At 45.0% G+C, this 17,974-nt stretch overlaps 1 protein-coding gene across 1 annotated transcript; it reads left to right on the forward strand.

Moving 5' to 3' along the window:
* Positions 1-1,015: 1,015 nt before the first annotated feature.
* SULT6B1 (sulfotransferase family 6B member 1) lies at positions 1,016-8,897 on the forward strand. The gene is made up of 7 exons (XM_040612142.1): positions 1,016-1,452; positions 4,805-4,917; positions 5,165-5,254; positions 6,249-6,375; positions 7,038-7,132; positions 7,423-7,579; positions 8,423-8,897. Exons 1-7 carry the CDS (start codon positions 1,158-1,160, stop codon positions 8,551-8,553), a joined length of 1,008 nt encoding a protein of 335 aa, XP_040468076.1. The 5' UTR covers positions 1,016-1,157; the 3' UTR covers positions 8,554-8,897.
* Positions 8,898-17,974: the final 9,077 nt, after the last annotated feature.

The following is a 17,974-nucleotide window of genomic DNA, read 5'->3' on the forward strand; positions in this document are numbered from 1 at the left end:
CGCATGCGCCGTGCGCCCGGCCCGCCGGTGGCGCGCTCCGCTCCCCGCCGCTCGCCCCGCAGCCGCGCCTTCCCTCGGCCTCGTAATGGCCGACCCGGCGCCGGCCGCCGTGGCGGCGGTGCTGCCCGGTGGCAGGCGGACGGCCCGGGGCTGTGGGGGGTGGCCGAGGGAAGGCGGAGGAGGCGCGCCTCAGCCCCGCTGCGGCCCGGACAGGCCCTGGCGGGGCCGCCCCTCAGCACGGTGATGGCGCAGGGTGCAGCGCTCGCCCTTGGCGGGCCCCGCGGGCTGCTGGCGCGGCCCCGACTGGCTACCGCATTTCCTTGGTGCCCGGGGGCCCGCCGGCCTCGCCTGGCCGCTGCAGCTGTGGGCTGGCGGGGTGCGTGCCCAGCGCAGCTCGGGGGCCGGGCCGGGGCTGGCTGCCCCACGGTGAGGGCCTCGAGCGGGTGCCCCTGCGGTGAGGGACAGGCCTGCGCCTCGGCGCTGCTTTCTGCTGCTGCAGCTGCTGGGAGAGCCGCCCTGCTCCCGGGAGCCAGCACCGGTCCGTGCCCTGCTAGGCGAAAAGGCAGCTAGATACATTAAGGTGCATGGCCATTGTAAAGGAGTCCTGGTTCTATGATCGAGATGTTGAAAAAAACCTGTGCCATGCAAGATCTCAGTATTTAATTGCCTTTTTACCGTGAAAAAGGGCTTCAGTGCAAACTAGCTCCCACAGAAGCGCGCTTGGAACCTAAAATGGCAGTATCTTTGCCCTCAGTAGCATTCCTCCTGGTTTAGTTTTGATGATTTAATTGTTTTCTATTATTCGCTCACTGTTTCTTTTAACTTAAAATATAGGATTGATTACTGCCAAATAAAACCTCTTGGGATTTTTCCCCATAGGGAATTCCTTGTCTTTATGAGATGCTTTTTTCCCTATTAATGTTATTTAAGATCAGGTATATTTTTGCTGCTTATTCATACAGGGTGATTCACTTTCCAATTCCATTTTGTCTGGTGGCTAAGCTTGCAAGTATTACTTGCTCTCAGTGCGATGTCTTACTAAAATAATTCCTGCTCTGTAGATTATAAGTGGACGGGATCAACCCCTCTTCCATTTCTAGAAAGGTGGGAAAGGAGAAGAGAAAGAAATGTATCAGATTTGAGGGAGGGCAAAAGTAATGCCAAGGATTTTGACTCCACCCCTTAAAAATGTCTGTTTAAAGGCACTTGCTGCATTAGACCAACAGTCTCATACCCCAAAGGTGGTAAACATGGCTGAGGATAAAAACAACTTTGCTGATGAGATAAATAAAGCGCTGGCAAAGTCTGAAGGGCTCACCTTGAAGGAGCTGCTGTTCTCCTATCGAGGGACCCCGTATCCTGCCACAGTGTGCAGTGTGGAAACGTTCCAAGCTCTGGAGAACCTGGAAGCCAGAAGAGATGATATGGTGCTGGTGTCCTACCCCAAATGCGGTGAATACATTATAAATTTGTTGCTGTAGTCTACAATAACTAATTAGCTGACACAATAAGAAGGAAAACCAACTGTTTGTGGTTGTACGTTGTGTGAGGACCCTGGGCATTTCTACTACAACCAGAGGCAGCAGGTTTTTGTCCTGCTTTGTCTTACTCAAGCAGTCTGTTGCACTGCTTTTTAACATGATTTATGTTTCTGAAAGGAAAAGAAGTTTTAGTGTTCAAAACTTTTTTGGCTGAAGAAGTGAGAATACAGCATATAGTCTTTTATGTATCGGTGTGACAAGACAACTATGCCAGTATGATAAACTGTATTCTGAGAAGTGTGTTAGTAATGTAGCATAGTGTAGTGTAGAACAGCAATAAAGTTATGCATTAAACTTTTTAATGAGTAGAAAATGACAGAGCACAGCATCTTTACTTGCAAAATTTTTAGCTGCTTCTTGGCATTATTCAATATCATCATTGTTTTTTGTTTTGTGACTGCAAAATGGTATTGACTAAGACATACTGGAAGTCTAAATCTTCTAATTAGAAGTCTGCGGAAAGGATGAAAGATGCAACAGGAGCAGTGAAAAAACCACTAACGAACCAACTAGTTGATTTTGATCAGTTTTATTAAATATCAAGTGTGACATGATTGCTTACAAGGAAGAGGTGGGTTTTGCTAATCTAGGAAATCTTATCCAAGCATATGTTTCTTCTGTGAGGCCCAAGAAGCAGAAGCTTAGGGTTGCTGGAGAAAATACGGGCCCAGGGAAGGATTTCATTGCACTAGCGTGGTAGCAGATGTGGTCAAGTTGCTCTCTAACCAGAGAGTCCTTGGCCAAGGTCTCATTAGGCACAATGAATTCCCACTGATCGGTGAGTTCTGACCTGGAAAGAAACTGTGGTGTATTTAGGGGCTTAAGAAGTATGCCTGTAATGTTTATTAGGGTGAATCTATATCAGCTGTGGGACAGAACATTGAACCAAGAGAAAGCAAATACAAAGGGAGGGAGCTGGCACAAAATGCGAAATGTGCATCTTAAGGAGCCCATAATTCCGTTGGGTTTGGGATTAGAGTTCTGCTGGGCCTTATAAAGACTTAAAAGGTCGTTGTTATAACTTGGTACTGGGTTTGATTTCTCACGGAGTTTGGAAGAGTTCAGACATGGAGTCACGACGCTGATAGCCTCTGAGGTTTAGTAACTCAGTGAATCTCTCCTGCTCAGGGAGAGGGATTAGTAGATAAAGGAAGAGAGCTCACACTTAATATCAGGCAGTTTGTGGTAGGTCAGGAGGGGGAAATCTTGGCAAAGACCACTGCCAGTTGTTCACTAGGAGGGGGAGTATCACAGCTCCCTGTGGTTTGCTGGGGAATGCAGTACCCTGTTACCGGCAGGCACTGGTGGAAAAGCATGTACAGGAGCTTGCGTGGAAGAAATGGGATAGCAGGAGGGAGAGAAAATGCTGTGTTTCTGCAGTGCATGGTAGTCACAGTCTGCAGGTGAATTGGAATTTTCTCCCATTTGGATGTTTGCTCTTACACTCTTAAACGGTGCTAAATAGATTCTTGTCCTAATTCCCTATGGCTTGCAAAGGAGGGGGAAAAAAGGCGTGAGAGAAGTATGAAGAGTGAGAAGGAAAGATTAGCTGCCCCAGTTTGAAACCAGAAATTGCTGGGCTCCCTTTTGCTGCTTGATGTAAGACTCGGACCCACCAAGCCATAATGTCACCAGACAGTAAGAAAAATCTCTCTGCAGCTCTCTTTCCCTCTTGAGCTCAGGGAGCCTGGTGTCTGGTTTCCTCTGCCAGCTTCTCAGGTGTTTTCCTTGCAGGGCTCAAACTCTTTGGCATTTGGCAGGTTTAGATGGTCCTGAGCACGCATGATGAAGGACTCACGTTATGGCTGTTCAAAAGCTTCATTCCTTTTACTTACTAGGTATTACGAAGGTTAAGTTACAGTGAATTCTCACTATATAAAAGGTTTTCCCCCCATTCAGATGTGTGCAGTAAGAGGGGAAAACTGATGCAGAGAACTATTGAGGAGGACAATGGAGCTCCAGGATGCAGTACTTCCCAGGAATGGGTTGCACGATTGAGAAGCCAGTTGGGGATTTGGAGGCTAGGAATTTTAGGTTTGTCAGTTGTAGCTTTTTGTAAAAATAAAATTTGTATTTGTGCACATGGAGTTAATACTGGGCAGATGAGGATGTGGATTTGGAAATTCTTAATGCTTTTGGCTCTGATCTGTACATAAATGGGAGCATGATATGAATGGTACACATATCATGTCATATATAAATATGATATTGGTTGGTGTATACATGTAATATATGTGTTTTAAGAAATTTTGTGTTGTGTACTGACTGTATACACATTACTGTATAAATGTATCAGCTGCTTCCATCCAAGCATCCTGAAGCACTTTATGTAACGTAGGGTGGAAGTTATTCCTTTTTGGGAGTAACTTTCCACTGAAAGCATGATGTTAAAGCTGTTTGCATTGTGTATTCCTTGTTAGTACCTCTGGCAGCTGTGTTCACAGGAGACTCGCAGCATGCAGGAGATGGTGGCAGCTCCACAGCTCCATCTCCGTGGGCCTGGTGGGAAGCTTTCCAAGCGCATCCCCACATCCTGCCGGCAATCGGCAGAGCATCAGTAGAGCAAATATGATTCCTAAAAACCTTGGGGAAGCCGGCACCACGGTGCAGCTCCAGGAACTGGCCACAGGCTCACACTGGAACGGGATGTGGTATTGGGGAGGCTTTGCTGCAAGATCCATTCCAGAAAGTGAGGGGTGGGGGGGGATGTAGGTGTCAAGTGGGTAGCACCTCTTCTAGTGCTTGTTCTGGCATGCGCTTTATGGAGACAGCAACAGGCACTACTGAGGACAACCCTGGCAGTGACATTGAATAGGTTACTCCATTTCGTCCTGGCCCCAGGGGAGTAGAGAGGCAAATGCTTTCCTCCACAGAAAGAGCAAGCCTCCTTGCTTGGTCCTTTCTTCTTCCATCCAGAACCTTCCCAGGTGTTCCTCTGTAAAAGACAGGAAAGCTCCCTTTATTGTCTGTCACTGCCTGGTTTATGAATATATTAAAAAGGTGTTTAGTGCATTGTTGAGTCAGTTCTGCTCCCAGTGCTTTCCATGTACCAGTTATAAGTGAGCCAAGAAGGTCACAGTTAAGAAGCTGTTAAAGATCTCATTAACGGGAAACATTATTGTGTTTATAATTGAGAACTTTAGCGTTATTTGTCATTTGATGACTGTCTATTATGCTGAATTAAGGCATGTAATGAGAAGGCTTTGAGATCTTGCACAAACTTCTGATATGTTTTATTTTGTTCTCTGCGCTTCTTGGTGCAGGTGTGAACTGGCTTATCCAGATTTTAAGTGATTTGATATTTACAACTATCCAGAGTAAACCTGTAAGCACAGAACTACCATTTATTGAATGTGGAGATCCAGATAAATATCAGGTTAGTGAAAAGAAACTATTGAACCATTAAAGTCTGTTGTTTTCTCTGTCCTACACCCCCTCACACAAGTTATTAAAATGAAGTCATGCAGCAAGTAAAAATATCTCTCCTGAGAGGGGAAAAAAGATAATCTTTGTTGCCTAATGCCTTTTGATTAGGGGCTGTTTCACACAGGCAACTCTCACAAATCATTGCTGCACTCATGTAATAAACTTGTTCTCACTTACGGTTCTGTTTATTTCTAAAGAGGATGAAGCAGATTCCGTCCCCAAGGATTTTGGCAACACATCTGAATTATGATTGCCTCCCCAAGTCTATTTTCAAGAACAAAGCCAAGGTGGGCTTTTTTCTGTTTTGAAGAACGAGCCTCATCTTTCAAGCAGTACCAGCATACAAGAGTAATTTTGGAGCTACATCCTTTTCTTGCACCCAGGCAGGTGGCACTGGTGGAAAGCAGCTTGGAGATGGTGGGAGTCTCGTGATGCCTGGGCTGGCTTAACACCCCCTACAATTTACAGTAGCCTTAGGGGTGCCGTAGTTGACATAAACAAGAACAGATCTAGAGGCTGTTGCAGTGCTCAGAAATGGCTGGAGTGTCGCGCTTTCCTGTTTTATGCTACTCTTTCCTATGCACGAACGTGGTGGGAATGAATGTGGCAGCTGTGTCTCTGGGACATTGGCTGTCTCCTTGCAAAGAGTCACATGGTTAAAACTTTAATATTTCTGATACTCATTTACTGAACAATGGTGGATACAGAGAACTTTTGAGATGTACCACAGATGAAGGAAATAATTGGTTAAGAGAGATGGATTTTTTCCATGTTTCATTGCTAATTTTTCCTGTATGACAGGAAAAAATATAACATGTATAAAAAAAAATGAATGTGTATAACGTTTTCAGAAGTGTTTACACTTCCCTGAGGATTACAGTCTCTTAGGATTTCAAGAACATTATTGCCATGCTTTGAAAAATGGGACATAATTGTAACAGCTGTGGTTTCCTGAAGGAGAATTGAACTGAGCTTTTCCTAGCAGGGGGTTGGCAAATGGTTCCTTACAATTTCCCAGGTCTTAGATAGTTATGGGATCGTATTCAATGACAGTATTACTGTTTTTCCAGTTGCTTCTTTCTGCAATTCTTTCATGACATAAGCAAATTTTAGAAGTGGTAACAAAGTCTTTATTATAAGTTTGTTCACCATGCCTTAATTAATAAAATATTTTATAGCCCCCAGTATCTTATTGATTGCAGAATGTTTGGTTATGCTCTCATTTTGGTTGCCAGGGGAAGTAAATGATCTAAAGTTGTTGATCTCTTTCTCCCACTCCAGATACTAGTGTTGTTTCGAAACCCTAAAGATACAGCTGTTTCATTTTTCCATTTCCACAACAATGTGCCAAGCGTCCCCAGTTACAGCTCCTGGGATGAGTTCTTCTCAGAGTTCATGAATGGGAAAGGTATTGTTGTAGTTACTGAGTGTAGCTGAAGAAGTAACAGAAAAAAAATATACCTAAAAACAAAAAAATGGGGCCAGTGGGAAAACAGCTGTGTCATAATTAGTTTACTGATCGGCATACGTCATGATAAAAGGAGGCAGCTGAATGCCAGAGCGGGGAGAACGTCCAAAAGATGCTTTGCTTCTGGGTATTCTGCACTTCCAAGCAAGGGTGAGGAAGTTGCATGGCAGCTGGACAAAGGCATTGGGTCAACATTCTGCAATGGAGGAAGTGCTGTGGATCCAAAGTGTTAATGAAATGACAGTTTGTTGTCTTTACTGTTTCTGAACATGAGGCAAAACACCTCATTAGCAACTCGAATTTTAGGCATAGACTGATGTCTGGCTTTGGCTTTTAAGTGATGTTTATATGGACAATATAGTAAGAGAGGGGAAGCACACAGTGAGACTCGTGTTTCTGTGTGGAAACCACTCACCTACAAAAGTCCAGAGGAAGCCTCTGCCATGCTGTTGTGAAGTACGGTACCCCAGAAGGGACAGGTTGTTCCGTTTGCTTGCACTGATGTAACTGATAGGCAACAGAAGGCAATTTTTCAATTGGGGAGAAAGAATAGCCCAGTAAGAAAAGAAGGTCACACTGATGCTTTTTTCTCTCCTTTACAGTTGGCTGGGGATCCTATTTTGATCATGCAGTCACCTGGAACAAACACATTGAGGATGAGAATACTATGGTCATAATGTATGAAGACCCGAAAGAGGTAAAGCAGATGCTGAATACTGACAGGCAAAACACATCTGAGCCCATTCCTTGAAATCTGCTGAAATTAACAGGAAAAGGCACAGGTCTCTGAAAGAGCAAAATCAAGTTGATTTTAGCGACAGGTTGAGTCTGGCTGTACAAAACCTGACTCCAGTGTAATGCAGAAAACATACTGTGGAGGAAGATATATATGGTTAATATATATGATGCCAATGCACATCCCAAGTGGGTGTCTTTTTTTTTAGAGGAAGCGTATTGCCTGTCTCCCTTTCACTGTATTGCTTTCAGAACCTGACTGGCAGTGTAAAGCAGATAGCTGAATTCTTTGGATTCTCCCCAACGGCGGAAGAGATCCAGTCCATTGCGGACAGGGCCACTTTCCAGGCAGTGAAGGATAAGGCTCAGGAGACTCATGGTGCTGTTGGCTCAATTCTTTTCCGCAAAGGTAAATTTGTTTGTATTTTGCCAGGGTGGTGAATGGTAGCACTGTGTCTTGGCAGACAGGAATTTGGATCAGTAGATGCTTAATCTTTATGTATGGTTTTCAAGGTTGGGAGTTGTTTAAGAAACATTGTGCTTCAGGATGCTTCACTTGATTTCATCCCAAGGGCAAATGCCATCCAGGAAAGCCCTGTATAATATTAGCAGAAGTGCACTACAAGTAGTACACCCTTCAGTTGTGCTATGCAGTAAGCACCATTTAAAACAAGGAATAATTTTATTTTGGCTTCTGTGAGTACTGGGGCTAGCCTAGCGCTAGGTCTACAGAGTGCCTCCACAGGCTTTTCTTCTTGAGTTTTCTAAGTAACCCTTGTAATAGCTTAAGAATCTCATCAGTGCTTGGCATCCAGACACGACACAGATTGAACTGTGTCTTCTAGCCAGGGGCCAAGCTAGAGCTGTAGACTCAGACAACCTCAGACTGTAGGCTCTCCAAAACGTAGATTAAAGGTGGACTGCAGTTTGAGGCAGTGTGTGGTTGCAGTGCACAAAGCTCTTGCAGTTAAAAACCACGTTGTAGTCTTCTGCAGCTGTACAAGGCACATGCCAAAGCTATGAAGGCAGACCAGTAGCTTCCTATGTTCACATTCTGTTGAGGACACCAAACATAAGGCACACATAAGAGTGTATTCTTGGGTCAGAGATTTTTTTCTTGCAGGAAAAAAGAGAAAAAAAAAGGATTATCCTGAAATATGATCATAATAGAGACAAAGTAGTTTTTTGTTTTAAATCATACTCCTTGGTCCTTACAGTCAAGAGTAATATTTAACTTCTCTTTATGTATCAGGTGTTGTTGGAGACTGGAAAAATCTTTTCACTGAAGCTCAGAACCAGGAAATGGATGCCAAATTCAAAGTATGCTTAGAGGGAACTAAGCTGGGAGAAAAATTAAAATATGATGTGTACTGCAAGACCTGAACCTCCTTTACAGAAAAAAACTCATTTGTACACTTTTATGAAATAAAACAAAAGGCAGGGCAATATCTGATTTAAAAATTTTGAAAATCCATGCAATTTGCAAACCTGTTGCTGCTGGCTTAACTTACAGAAGCAATCCTTGCTCATGCAGTTAGTATCATCGACTTCACTGATTCTCGTAAATGACCTGTAGCTCTTTGCCCTCACTTGGTTTTAACACTGAGTTTTAGCTGTGATTTGTTACCTGGTAGAATCCTGAGTGGAAAATACATGCAGTATTTAAACCTGCTGAAATCACTGGAAATATATTCAGTATATTGGAAGTGCTTTTCCAAGAGACTTTTTAAAACTATCATGAAGTGTCATGTTGATTCTTAATTTCTACGTTCACTGTATTCATATATAATTTTAATTTCTAAGTTCATAGTGTAAAAAGTAATTTCAAAAGGTCTTGTAGTTATCTTTTGTTACTTTCTCTGTGCTGATAAATGTGAGAAAAAAATAAAGGAACTCAGTGGTGGAAATTTTCTCCCCCTTATAGCAATAATATTTTTCTTTCCTTTGGTAGTGTGAGATCTCATCCTGAGCAGTTGAAGGAATTGCCTCGGACAGGACTTGCCCATGGATGGTAGAGTCCCCTTCCTGTTGGTGGCTTGCTCTGTTGCTTAACCTCAACACAGGGTTACCCATGGGGGAAATTGTAAGCATATGCTGAGCACACCAGGTTTTGACCACATGATTGTTGGAACTCCTGAGCACCCCACCTGCTTTGGATGTTGAGGAAGCACATGAAGAACCATAGAATCATTTAGGTTGGAAAAAAACTGTAAGATCATCAAGTCCGACTCTTAACCTAGGACTGCCAAGCCCACCATGTCCCTAAGCGCTGCATCTATGCATTCTTTAAACATTTCAGGGATGGTGATTCCACCACCTCCCTGTGCCACCTGTTCTAATGCTTAACCACCCTTTCAGTGAAGAAAGTTTTTCCCAATAGCCAGTCTAAACCTCCTCCGGGGCAGTTTGAAGCAGTTTCCTCTTGTCCTGTACCAAGTGCAAGACCCAGCACTGAGCCCTGTGGAACCTCAGCCCATCGGCCCGGCCTGCCCAGACCCCCCTGCAGAGCCTCGTGCCCCCCAGCAGGTCAACACTCCCCCAGCCTGGTGGCAGCTGGGAACTGGCTGAGGGTGCGCTCGATCCCCTCATTCAGTTCATTGATATTAAACAGAACTGGCCCCAGTACCGGGCCCTGGAGAACCACTGGTGACCATCCTCCAGCGCGATGTAACTCCATTCCCCACCACTCTCTGGGCTCAGCTGGCCAGGCAGCCTTTAACCCAGTGTAAAGCCAGGAAGCTCCCACCTGGGCGGGAATGGGGGGAAGTCACTTTTTTGTAATATCAAGGCAGGGGTGTTGGTAATTGTCTGGTTGACTTGCTTGGAAGAAGGAGCTTTTTAGACATGAAAGAAGGAAGTGTGCTACTGTACTGGGTTTGCATGGCCAGGTTTTGGTAGCGGGGGGCTACAGGGGTGCCTTCTGTGTGAGGCTGCGAGCAGCTCCCCGATGCCTGACAGAGCCAATGCCAGCCGCTCCAAGGGGGACCCGCTGCTGGCCAAGGCCGAGCCCAGCAGTGACGGCGGCAGCGCCTCAGGGATGGCGTTTTAAGAAAGGGAAAAAGTCCCTGTGCAACTGCAGCTGGAGAGAGGAGTGAGGCACTGTGAGTCCTTCCCCTGGGGAGGGAGAAGCATGGAAACAAGGTGTGAGGGACCGAGCGCAGCCCCATCGCCGTCCCCCTGCGCCATGCTGGGGAGGGGGCAGGGATCTGACTGGCAAGAAATTAAACTGCTTTCCCAAGTCGAGTCTGTGTTGCCCGTGGCGGTAACTGGCGAGTGATCTCTCCCTGTCCCTATCTCGGCCCACCGGCCTTTCCTCATGTTTTCTCTCCCCTGCCCAGCTGGGGCGGGCAGTGACAGAGCGGCTGTGGCAGCACCTGCGTCCACCAGGGTCAGCCCGCCGCAGTTACTTGCATAACTCTGGAAATGGAGCCTTTGCCTGGGCTGTCCAGGTTTGCCTGTGTTGCTTCATGCTGAACAGTATATGATCTCAGAGCCAGGATGTGGATTTTATCTGGACATTTGTCTCAGAGCTCTGAAGTGCCGCTGTCCAGAAGAGAATGAGTGTCCTTTGGTGGAGCCAGAAGCTTGGTGTGCACAAGACAGTTGAACTGAATGGTCTCATAAAGAAAAAACTTTTTAGGCTGCAGTTTTCCCTTGGGAGGCTGGTTAAACACCGGTCTTTGACAGCTGTTTTTTTCTTCCCCACCAGAGGCTTTTCATTATCTCTGAAGAGAAGGAATACAAAGGAAAAAGTACTTAGAGCAGGAATACGTGGGTAGTGGGCACACAGATGTAGGGGAGGTTAGAGTCTTCCTCCTCATAGTTTGTCAGCTTCTGTCTGAGAAATAATTATCTTAATTAAGTGTGGTAAATGACTTGCCAGAAGCAATGTTTATTACAGATATTTTGGGTAAAGAATGTACCTTAGCCAGGCTGAAAACTCAAGTATTGGGTACTTGAGGTGTTGACACAGATGGACTCTGTGAGGCTTTCTGCTGCACACTTTGTTAGCTGATGGTAAACACAAACTTCCAGTCATCCCATGCTAATGGGAATCCGTTTCTAAAAGTCGGCCAGTGACAGGGGAATGATTAAGACAGGTTAACTTCATTGCATAGTTAAGAACCTTTTGTCATTTTGTAGTCAAGTCTCCACAAAATCTTGTTTGTCTTACCTGGTGTGTTGCCCTTTAATTTTCTTCTCCTGTTCTAGCCATGTTTGCTATAGCAATGAAAACTGCATGCAGCTGACTGGTGGTGCACAAAACCTTCAGCTGCTGGTCCTTTATGTTGACTAGCTGTGATGCCAGTGCCCCAAAGGCTGTCAGTCACATGGTAGGAAGAAAGGATCAGTGCAGATGTGGATTTGCTTTCAAAATTAACAGCTGTAACAGTGGCCATTTAAAATAGGTAAGCCAAAAGTGGGCTGCCAATGAGGACTGAAGAACAAAATACAACACACAAAACGAAACCGCATCAGAATGAAGTTGGTTAATACCAAACAAATGGAAGTTTCAGGTTGCTAAAGCTATCTCAAACAAGTCTGATGTTCCCTGTAAGCTTTACATAGGCACTGGAAAAAGCAGCAGCATTCCATGGCTATTTGCCTCAGCTGTACCTGCTGCAGCAGGGGGTCAAGATCATTGCTGGGAATTAATAAGAGGAGGTTCAAAACGCTTTGGTTGAGGATGATGTTGAAACAGGAGCACTATTTCCTAGTAAAGAAGATTGCCTGAATTACTGATAGATCAGTAATAGCCAGCCTGACCACTTAGACTGCCATATTTCTCAGTTTAAGATTACAGTGAAGTATTCCAGGGCAGCTGAAGAGGAGATCCCATCTCAAGATGCTAAATAGGCTACTCTTAAAATTTGTATACCTTTTGCCAACAAGGTTATTTAAACTGAGGTTGTTCAGCTGTCTGAGGGAGCATTTTACAGGTGACATTCCTAAATTCCTTCAGTCTGATCTGCACATTCTTCTCAGCACATATTCACATACTTAGTAATTGCCAGCTAATGATGAGCATAAAATAACATCAATTATAAAACTGGTGAGTCTGAGTGGCGACTGATTTTTTTGCAGCTTTGTGTGTTGTAGATTCAGTTCTGTTAAAAATGATGTTGTGGGGTAACAGGGAAGAAGGCTAGACATGATGTTACTGGAGAAAGGGAGAATTTGTACCTTCTTAAAGCACTTCACATTCAGGATGAAAAAGCACTGTGAGGTGCTTTGAGATGGTGGCATTGAAGGTCAAATCCAGTAGCTCACAATGATTGCAGCTATCAACAGCAGCAAAACTAAACAAAAGATTCAAACCCAACAGAAAAATTAAACTCCTCATTGTGGAAAATCACCAGTCATATATTCTTTCAGCCATGCATATAGGGAGCAATTTTGGATATATATTTTCCATTTCTATATTTTATACTTTGTCTATGTTTTTCACTTTTATACTTTTTGTTGTGGTACTCAGCAGTAAAACTTTAAATGGCATTTTGACACAAAACATTTAAGGAATACGTTGGATCATTCAGCTTCTAAAGAAGAATATTTTTCACTCCCTGACTACAGTTTTGATTTCATTTTTTAATGTATTTGTGACCTGCTTCACACTTACAATTTTCCAGCAGTTGTAGGTATTTATGATGTCTGCATTTATGGTAACTGGTAAATGCTGCTCTATTAGTAGTTCTATCACCTCCATTTCCCTTATGAGCTGTTCAGTAACAATCATAAGGCAGGAAAGTATATTAAAATGATATCAAAAAAGAGAAATTGGAGGTCTTCTCAGAAAAGAAGCATAAATGTATCTTTTGTATGCAGGAGATGGCTCCCTTGTGTGTGTTCAGGGTGTCAATATCCCAACCAAAAAGGAAAAGAATTCTGGTACTGAATTATAATAAAAGTAAAATGGGATCAAAGCAGACAGAACTGAGCTCAGTTTTCTCATTTACAAAATGTGAGCATTTCATATTGCAGCATTATGCAGTACATTAATTGGAAAGATAATTAATGTTGAATTACAATAGAAGTGCTGTAAAAGTACAGGGCACATATGACATCCACAGGAACATCAAATAATTTTTTCTGAGGGTAGGCTGGCGATTAGAAAGGATGCCAAATGGATTTATAATGAAAGGGGACATGAAATACAGTCATCGCAATCTTTTTATGACAGCAAATGCCTGGACTTGTATTCTAACGTGTGGTTGTTTTTTTTTAAACCCTAACATTATGATCTTAGTTTTGGCTGAATAATCACCTTTGGTGGGGATTAGCACCTTCTGTTTTACTTCTAACACACTGCGGAGCTTGGCATTGTACACTGGAAGTGTTGAAGTGAGACTGGTGATTGTTATGGATGTTAGTATTGTCAGAATTGATGCAAAGGAGAGAAACAGACAACAACATTGAGAATGAGAGCATACTCTATCAATGCTGTGTGTGAGTGCATTGCTGGAGCACTCTGGTAAAATGTTATTTATGTTCAGATGTTTATGATCATGGGTACGATTGTCCTGTATTGCTGTCACAGTTTGTAATGCTTGTAGAATGGATAATAAGAGGTATTGGCTGATAAAATATTCAGTTTGCATCTGAATGGAAGGTGTTTTGTATGATCATTTGGCTTCTGCAAAAACTTTAGAGGCTTGAGGAAAATAGAAAAGTAGTCTTTGACTTTGCTCAAAATGTGAGGAGCAGCCAGGAAATGAAAGGAGGCTGGGAAACTGGTGTCTTGGGAGGCTTGTGTACTTGTGAATAATATAAGTTTATTGACATATGCTTGTGAGGTCTCCAGCGAGTTCCCTTCTGTTTTGCATTTTACAAGCCAATGAAGCTGTTTTCATTACTAGAACACTCGTTAGCGTTCCCCCAGCAGGTAAATAAGTCATAGCTTCATTGTTGTGTATTCCTGATACATCCGTAGGCAAAGTATTTATATTCAGAGGAAAAAATGAAATACATCTGAGGGGTTAGATGTATGTCCAAAAAATTTTAAAAAAACACACCCAGCAAACAACCAGAAATGGAGTGCTTATATTCTTCTCTCATCTTTCCTGCTGCAGGCACAGCGAGTGATCAGCATAATTTCTGCAGATGACCAGCCTGGTCTCTTCTTTCATTCTTTGGGCGAGTATTTATGCTGACTACAAGTTTCATTTCTTGGTCTCCCAGCATAATCCACCCTGTTTTTTCCTGGTGTCATGGAATCTTTCTTTTCCTGACTTATTTATTTAGAAAACTCTTTCTTCTTTTTCTTTCTCTCTTCCCCCCCACCCCTGGCAAGCCACTGTGTTTGTCTTCACTTGCAACGTACAAGCTCCTGAACACCCATCATGGCACCAGAGAAAAGTTTCCTTAATGTTGTGGTGCTGAGGGAATATAAATAGAAGCTTTATGCACTGAGGCCGTGAGGTGGTGAGACCTTATGCCAGTGGGTGAGGGGACCCTGGGGCGCCGGGGAGCTGGGGCACAGCCTGATGGGGGCTGCCTCTGCCAAGGCGCCATTAAATAGCCTCCCGGTTATAAACAGGATGACCCTGCCTGAGGAGGACAGGACTCTACCTGGAGTAGGACAAGGAGCAGCAATGGAGGCTGGGCTTCCCTGCACCTCAGTCCCCCCAAAATCAGGCGGGGGACACCTGGCGCTGCCCTGCCAGGCGCGAGCCCGGGGCCCTCGCCGCGCTGAGGGGAGACCCCGCTCGTCTGCCCTCACCTCAGGAGCGGCGGGAAAGCGGGGTCTTCGTGGCGGCTGCAGCCCACCAGCCTGGGGCTCTCCTGCCACAGGAGTTTGCCCTCTAGTAGATAAGGCATGACACCGACTACTCTAAAGGTGAGAGGAATTCTTCTCCGGTGTCTGAAAAATATCGTTGAGCCTGCAGACCGGGCTGGGGCAAACATATGGGGGAGTTGTCTCCCCTCCTGGTGGCTGACAGACCTCTGGGCCAGCCTGCCTGAGGGGAGCTGTGGTTGCAGGGACTGGTAAATGCGGTCCCCCGTGCTGTCTAAATCCCAACCTTCTGAGGATTTTCTAGCTGTAAAGCCTGGCTGTGGTCTTAGAGAGAGAGAAAAAATGGTGTGGGAGGATGTGGAGGAATGGGAGCACCCAAAACAAGCAGGCATGGGAAGGAGAGCAGCTCTGAAGGCTGTGTGTATTTGATGAGTGTGTTCCCCATATGGTTGGAGATAATAATTTGGAGCAAAAGCCTTGGGAAAGCCACCTGCATGGTGATGCTAGTGGGAAATGTGTGTGTGCTGCAGACCCTCAGCACAGCAAGGGATGTGTCCGAGCATTGGCGTTTGCTCAGGCCTCCTGGTGTGCCGTGGAGCACAGTATTCATGGTGGAGGAGTAAACAGGGCAATAAACAATCTTCTGCAGTTACCAGGTGTGAATATCTCCGTGGCACTTAATCACTTTTGCAGGCCACTTTATGCCTCTCCAGCCCCTGTGCCCTGAATATTGCCATTTTAAATAAGCAATCTGAAGCACAAGAGACAGAGTGTGTATTTTATACATGGGTGATTTCAAAGTTTCTGTGCAGTGGAGGACAGGCCCTCCAGGGCTCTCGTGTTGCATTTTTCACTGCCAGCATTTTGAACGGTTTATGATACAGAGCTGTACAAGTGCTTTGTCCGCAAATGAATTGGGCTCTGAAAGCCCAAGGGCACAGAATGAGATGAAAATTGCATTAATATAGAAGGACAACTATGTAATGCAGTAAAATAAGTATCATTATTAACTGCTGTAAATACAAACCTGTTTGCCGGCATGACAGACCCTATAGAATAACAATAACAGAAGTAGCCCAAGTATGCTTCAGGAAGGAAACTACTCAAAATCCAGAATTAAGTCAAAGTCATTGAGGGCAAAAGGAAGAGACGAGACAGTGTGAGCATGACTGCAGCGATGCTGCAGCCTTTCAGTGGCACGGAGGTGGAAGTGGTTGCTGATGCACCAAGGCAAGTGTATCGAAGGAATCATGTGGCAAATTGTGTTCATTGAGTCAGGAGCAGTTCAGTTAGAAAAAGAGGGAAATCAAACCAAACGTAGCATCTCATTGCAAAAGAATCAATGTCAATACAGTATGAATTGAAACTAAACAACCCAAAAGTTAGGCCAAGATTCCTTCAGGCAAATTGAGCTCCCCTTGCCTACCAGCCCATGGATTACATTTGCACTCATTTATGTCATGTACATGAAGTCTTGTTTTAAGATTCGGAGGCTTCCAGGACTGAATCCTGCTTGCTGCCTCTGTAATTTGCCCATGGCAGTATGTCTCTCCCCTGTGGGTCCTGCTGCCTCCCACCACAGCTGCCCTGCCATCCCCTGAGGCAGGTTTGTGTCCCAGATATGGGAGCTACTGAGACACTACAGCAATTTTATGGTGAGCCTAAAGAGAGGAAAGGAGCTTGAAAAGACAAGCATTGAATATTTTTTGAGTGGTTTGCACATAGATGTGAACAAGCTCCAAGCTGGCTAGGCAGGAGTCAGCTCCAGCCTGGGACCTGCATAGCCATGGTTACCACAGCCCTGAGGACTTAAGTTATTAGCAAGGGCCACAAGCTGAGTTTATCAGCCAACACAATCACTGGGCTACTTGTGCACTGTGCCATGGAAGGATTCTGTGGACATCCACAAAAAAGGATCTAAGAAGGTATTTGCATAGATAAAATGAGATATGTTTATTTAAAATAGCACCACAAGTCACCTGCCAGAGAGATGTTCTAAAGGAAAAGCACCTGTGCTGATTGCTGGAAGCTAAAGGGAGAGGTAGATTCTGAAGCCCAAGAAATGCTTTCAGGCTCTGCATTCCAGCTCCCTGTCTCTGCCGGCCGCTGGGGAGGGGGAAGGTGGATTTTCAGATGTGCTACGTTTTGTTGTCTTTTCTAGCAGTAGCTGCAGTGATGCCTGCTGTCACTTTGCCACTCCCATTCAGCGTGCTGGACACCATGAACCTTGTTCTTGGGTGCTTTACTTCTCCTCACCTGCTGTTCAGGCATGTCAGCTTGCCAAGCTGGGCTGATTGGTTTGTAGATCAGCTGCTCTCAAGTTGCTCTCTTCGAGGGGACTGTCAGAACACGTGCATGATTTGTTTAGCTCTCTGGTTAGTGGCTCTCCATAGCAAATGGCTCTTGTGTATTTACTCTGGGGTGCGGTAGTTATGGCCTTTCCCTGGGAAACTACCCTGACTGGCTTGCTGTGGGACAGGGAGAGTGTATTGGCTTGCACTGACAAGCTTGCACATCATTCCCTGGGCTCTGGAGGACGTACGCCAGTTCTGTCTTCTCCTTGCCACTTTTCAGTGCTGTCACAGTTTTACCATCTTGCTCCCGTTTTTACCAAAAGCCCAGATTGACTGAATTTCTCAGTGTCCATGAAAGGAAAAGCCTTTGGGCTCTTCATGCTTTCTAGCAAGGAGTGTGCCACATTGCAGGCTGGTATCGTGATGATGCTGTCACCTCAGGCAGGAGGTGCCTGGCCAAGCAGCATGGGGCTTGACTTTCTGAAGGTATGGCAATCATGCATGGTAATGGTACAGCCTTTATCAGTGCCTGTGGAGCAGACCTAATGAGTCTGCAGCCTGGTAGTACTTTTTATCTGTGTAGCCAGAGCTGCCTTTAGGCAAGCAGTGGATTGAAGATGGGTGCTGCCAAGTTCCCTTTCTGTCGTTGGGGAAGCTAGGGCATTCTTGGCATCTATAGCTTAAAGATGGCAGAGATACCAGATGGTGTCTTGTTCTGGTGCTATGCTGTTGGCAACAGTGGGCTGCCTCGCTTTGCCCAGGTGGTAGGGATAGG

Source organism: Falco naumanni, chromosome 12 (assembly GCF_017639655.2).
Source record: "Falco naumanni isolate bFalNau1 chromosome 12, bFalNau1.pat, whole genome shotgun sequence".
NCBI classification, from domain to species: Eukaryota; Metazoa; Chordata; class Aves; order Falconiformes; family Falconidae; genus Falco; species Falco naumanni.

Excerpts from the sequence above, each read along its gene's own strand:
- SULT6B1 (XM_040612142.1), top strand. The coding sequence starts at position 1,158 with ATGCCAAGGATTTTGACTCCACCCCTTAAAAATGTCTGTTTAAAGGCA. Across the intron at positions 6,376-7,037 it reads AGAGTTCATGAATGGGAAAG|TTGGCTGGGGATCCTATTTT; the intron begins GTATTGTTGTAG and ends TCTCCTTTACAG. Across the intron at positions 7,580-8,422 it reads CTCAATTCTTTTCCGCAAAG|GTGTTGTTGGAGACTGGAAA; the intron begins GTAAATTTGTTT and ends TTTATGTATCAG.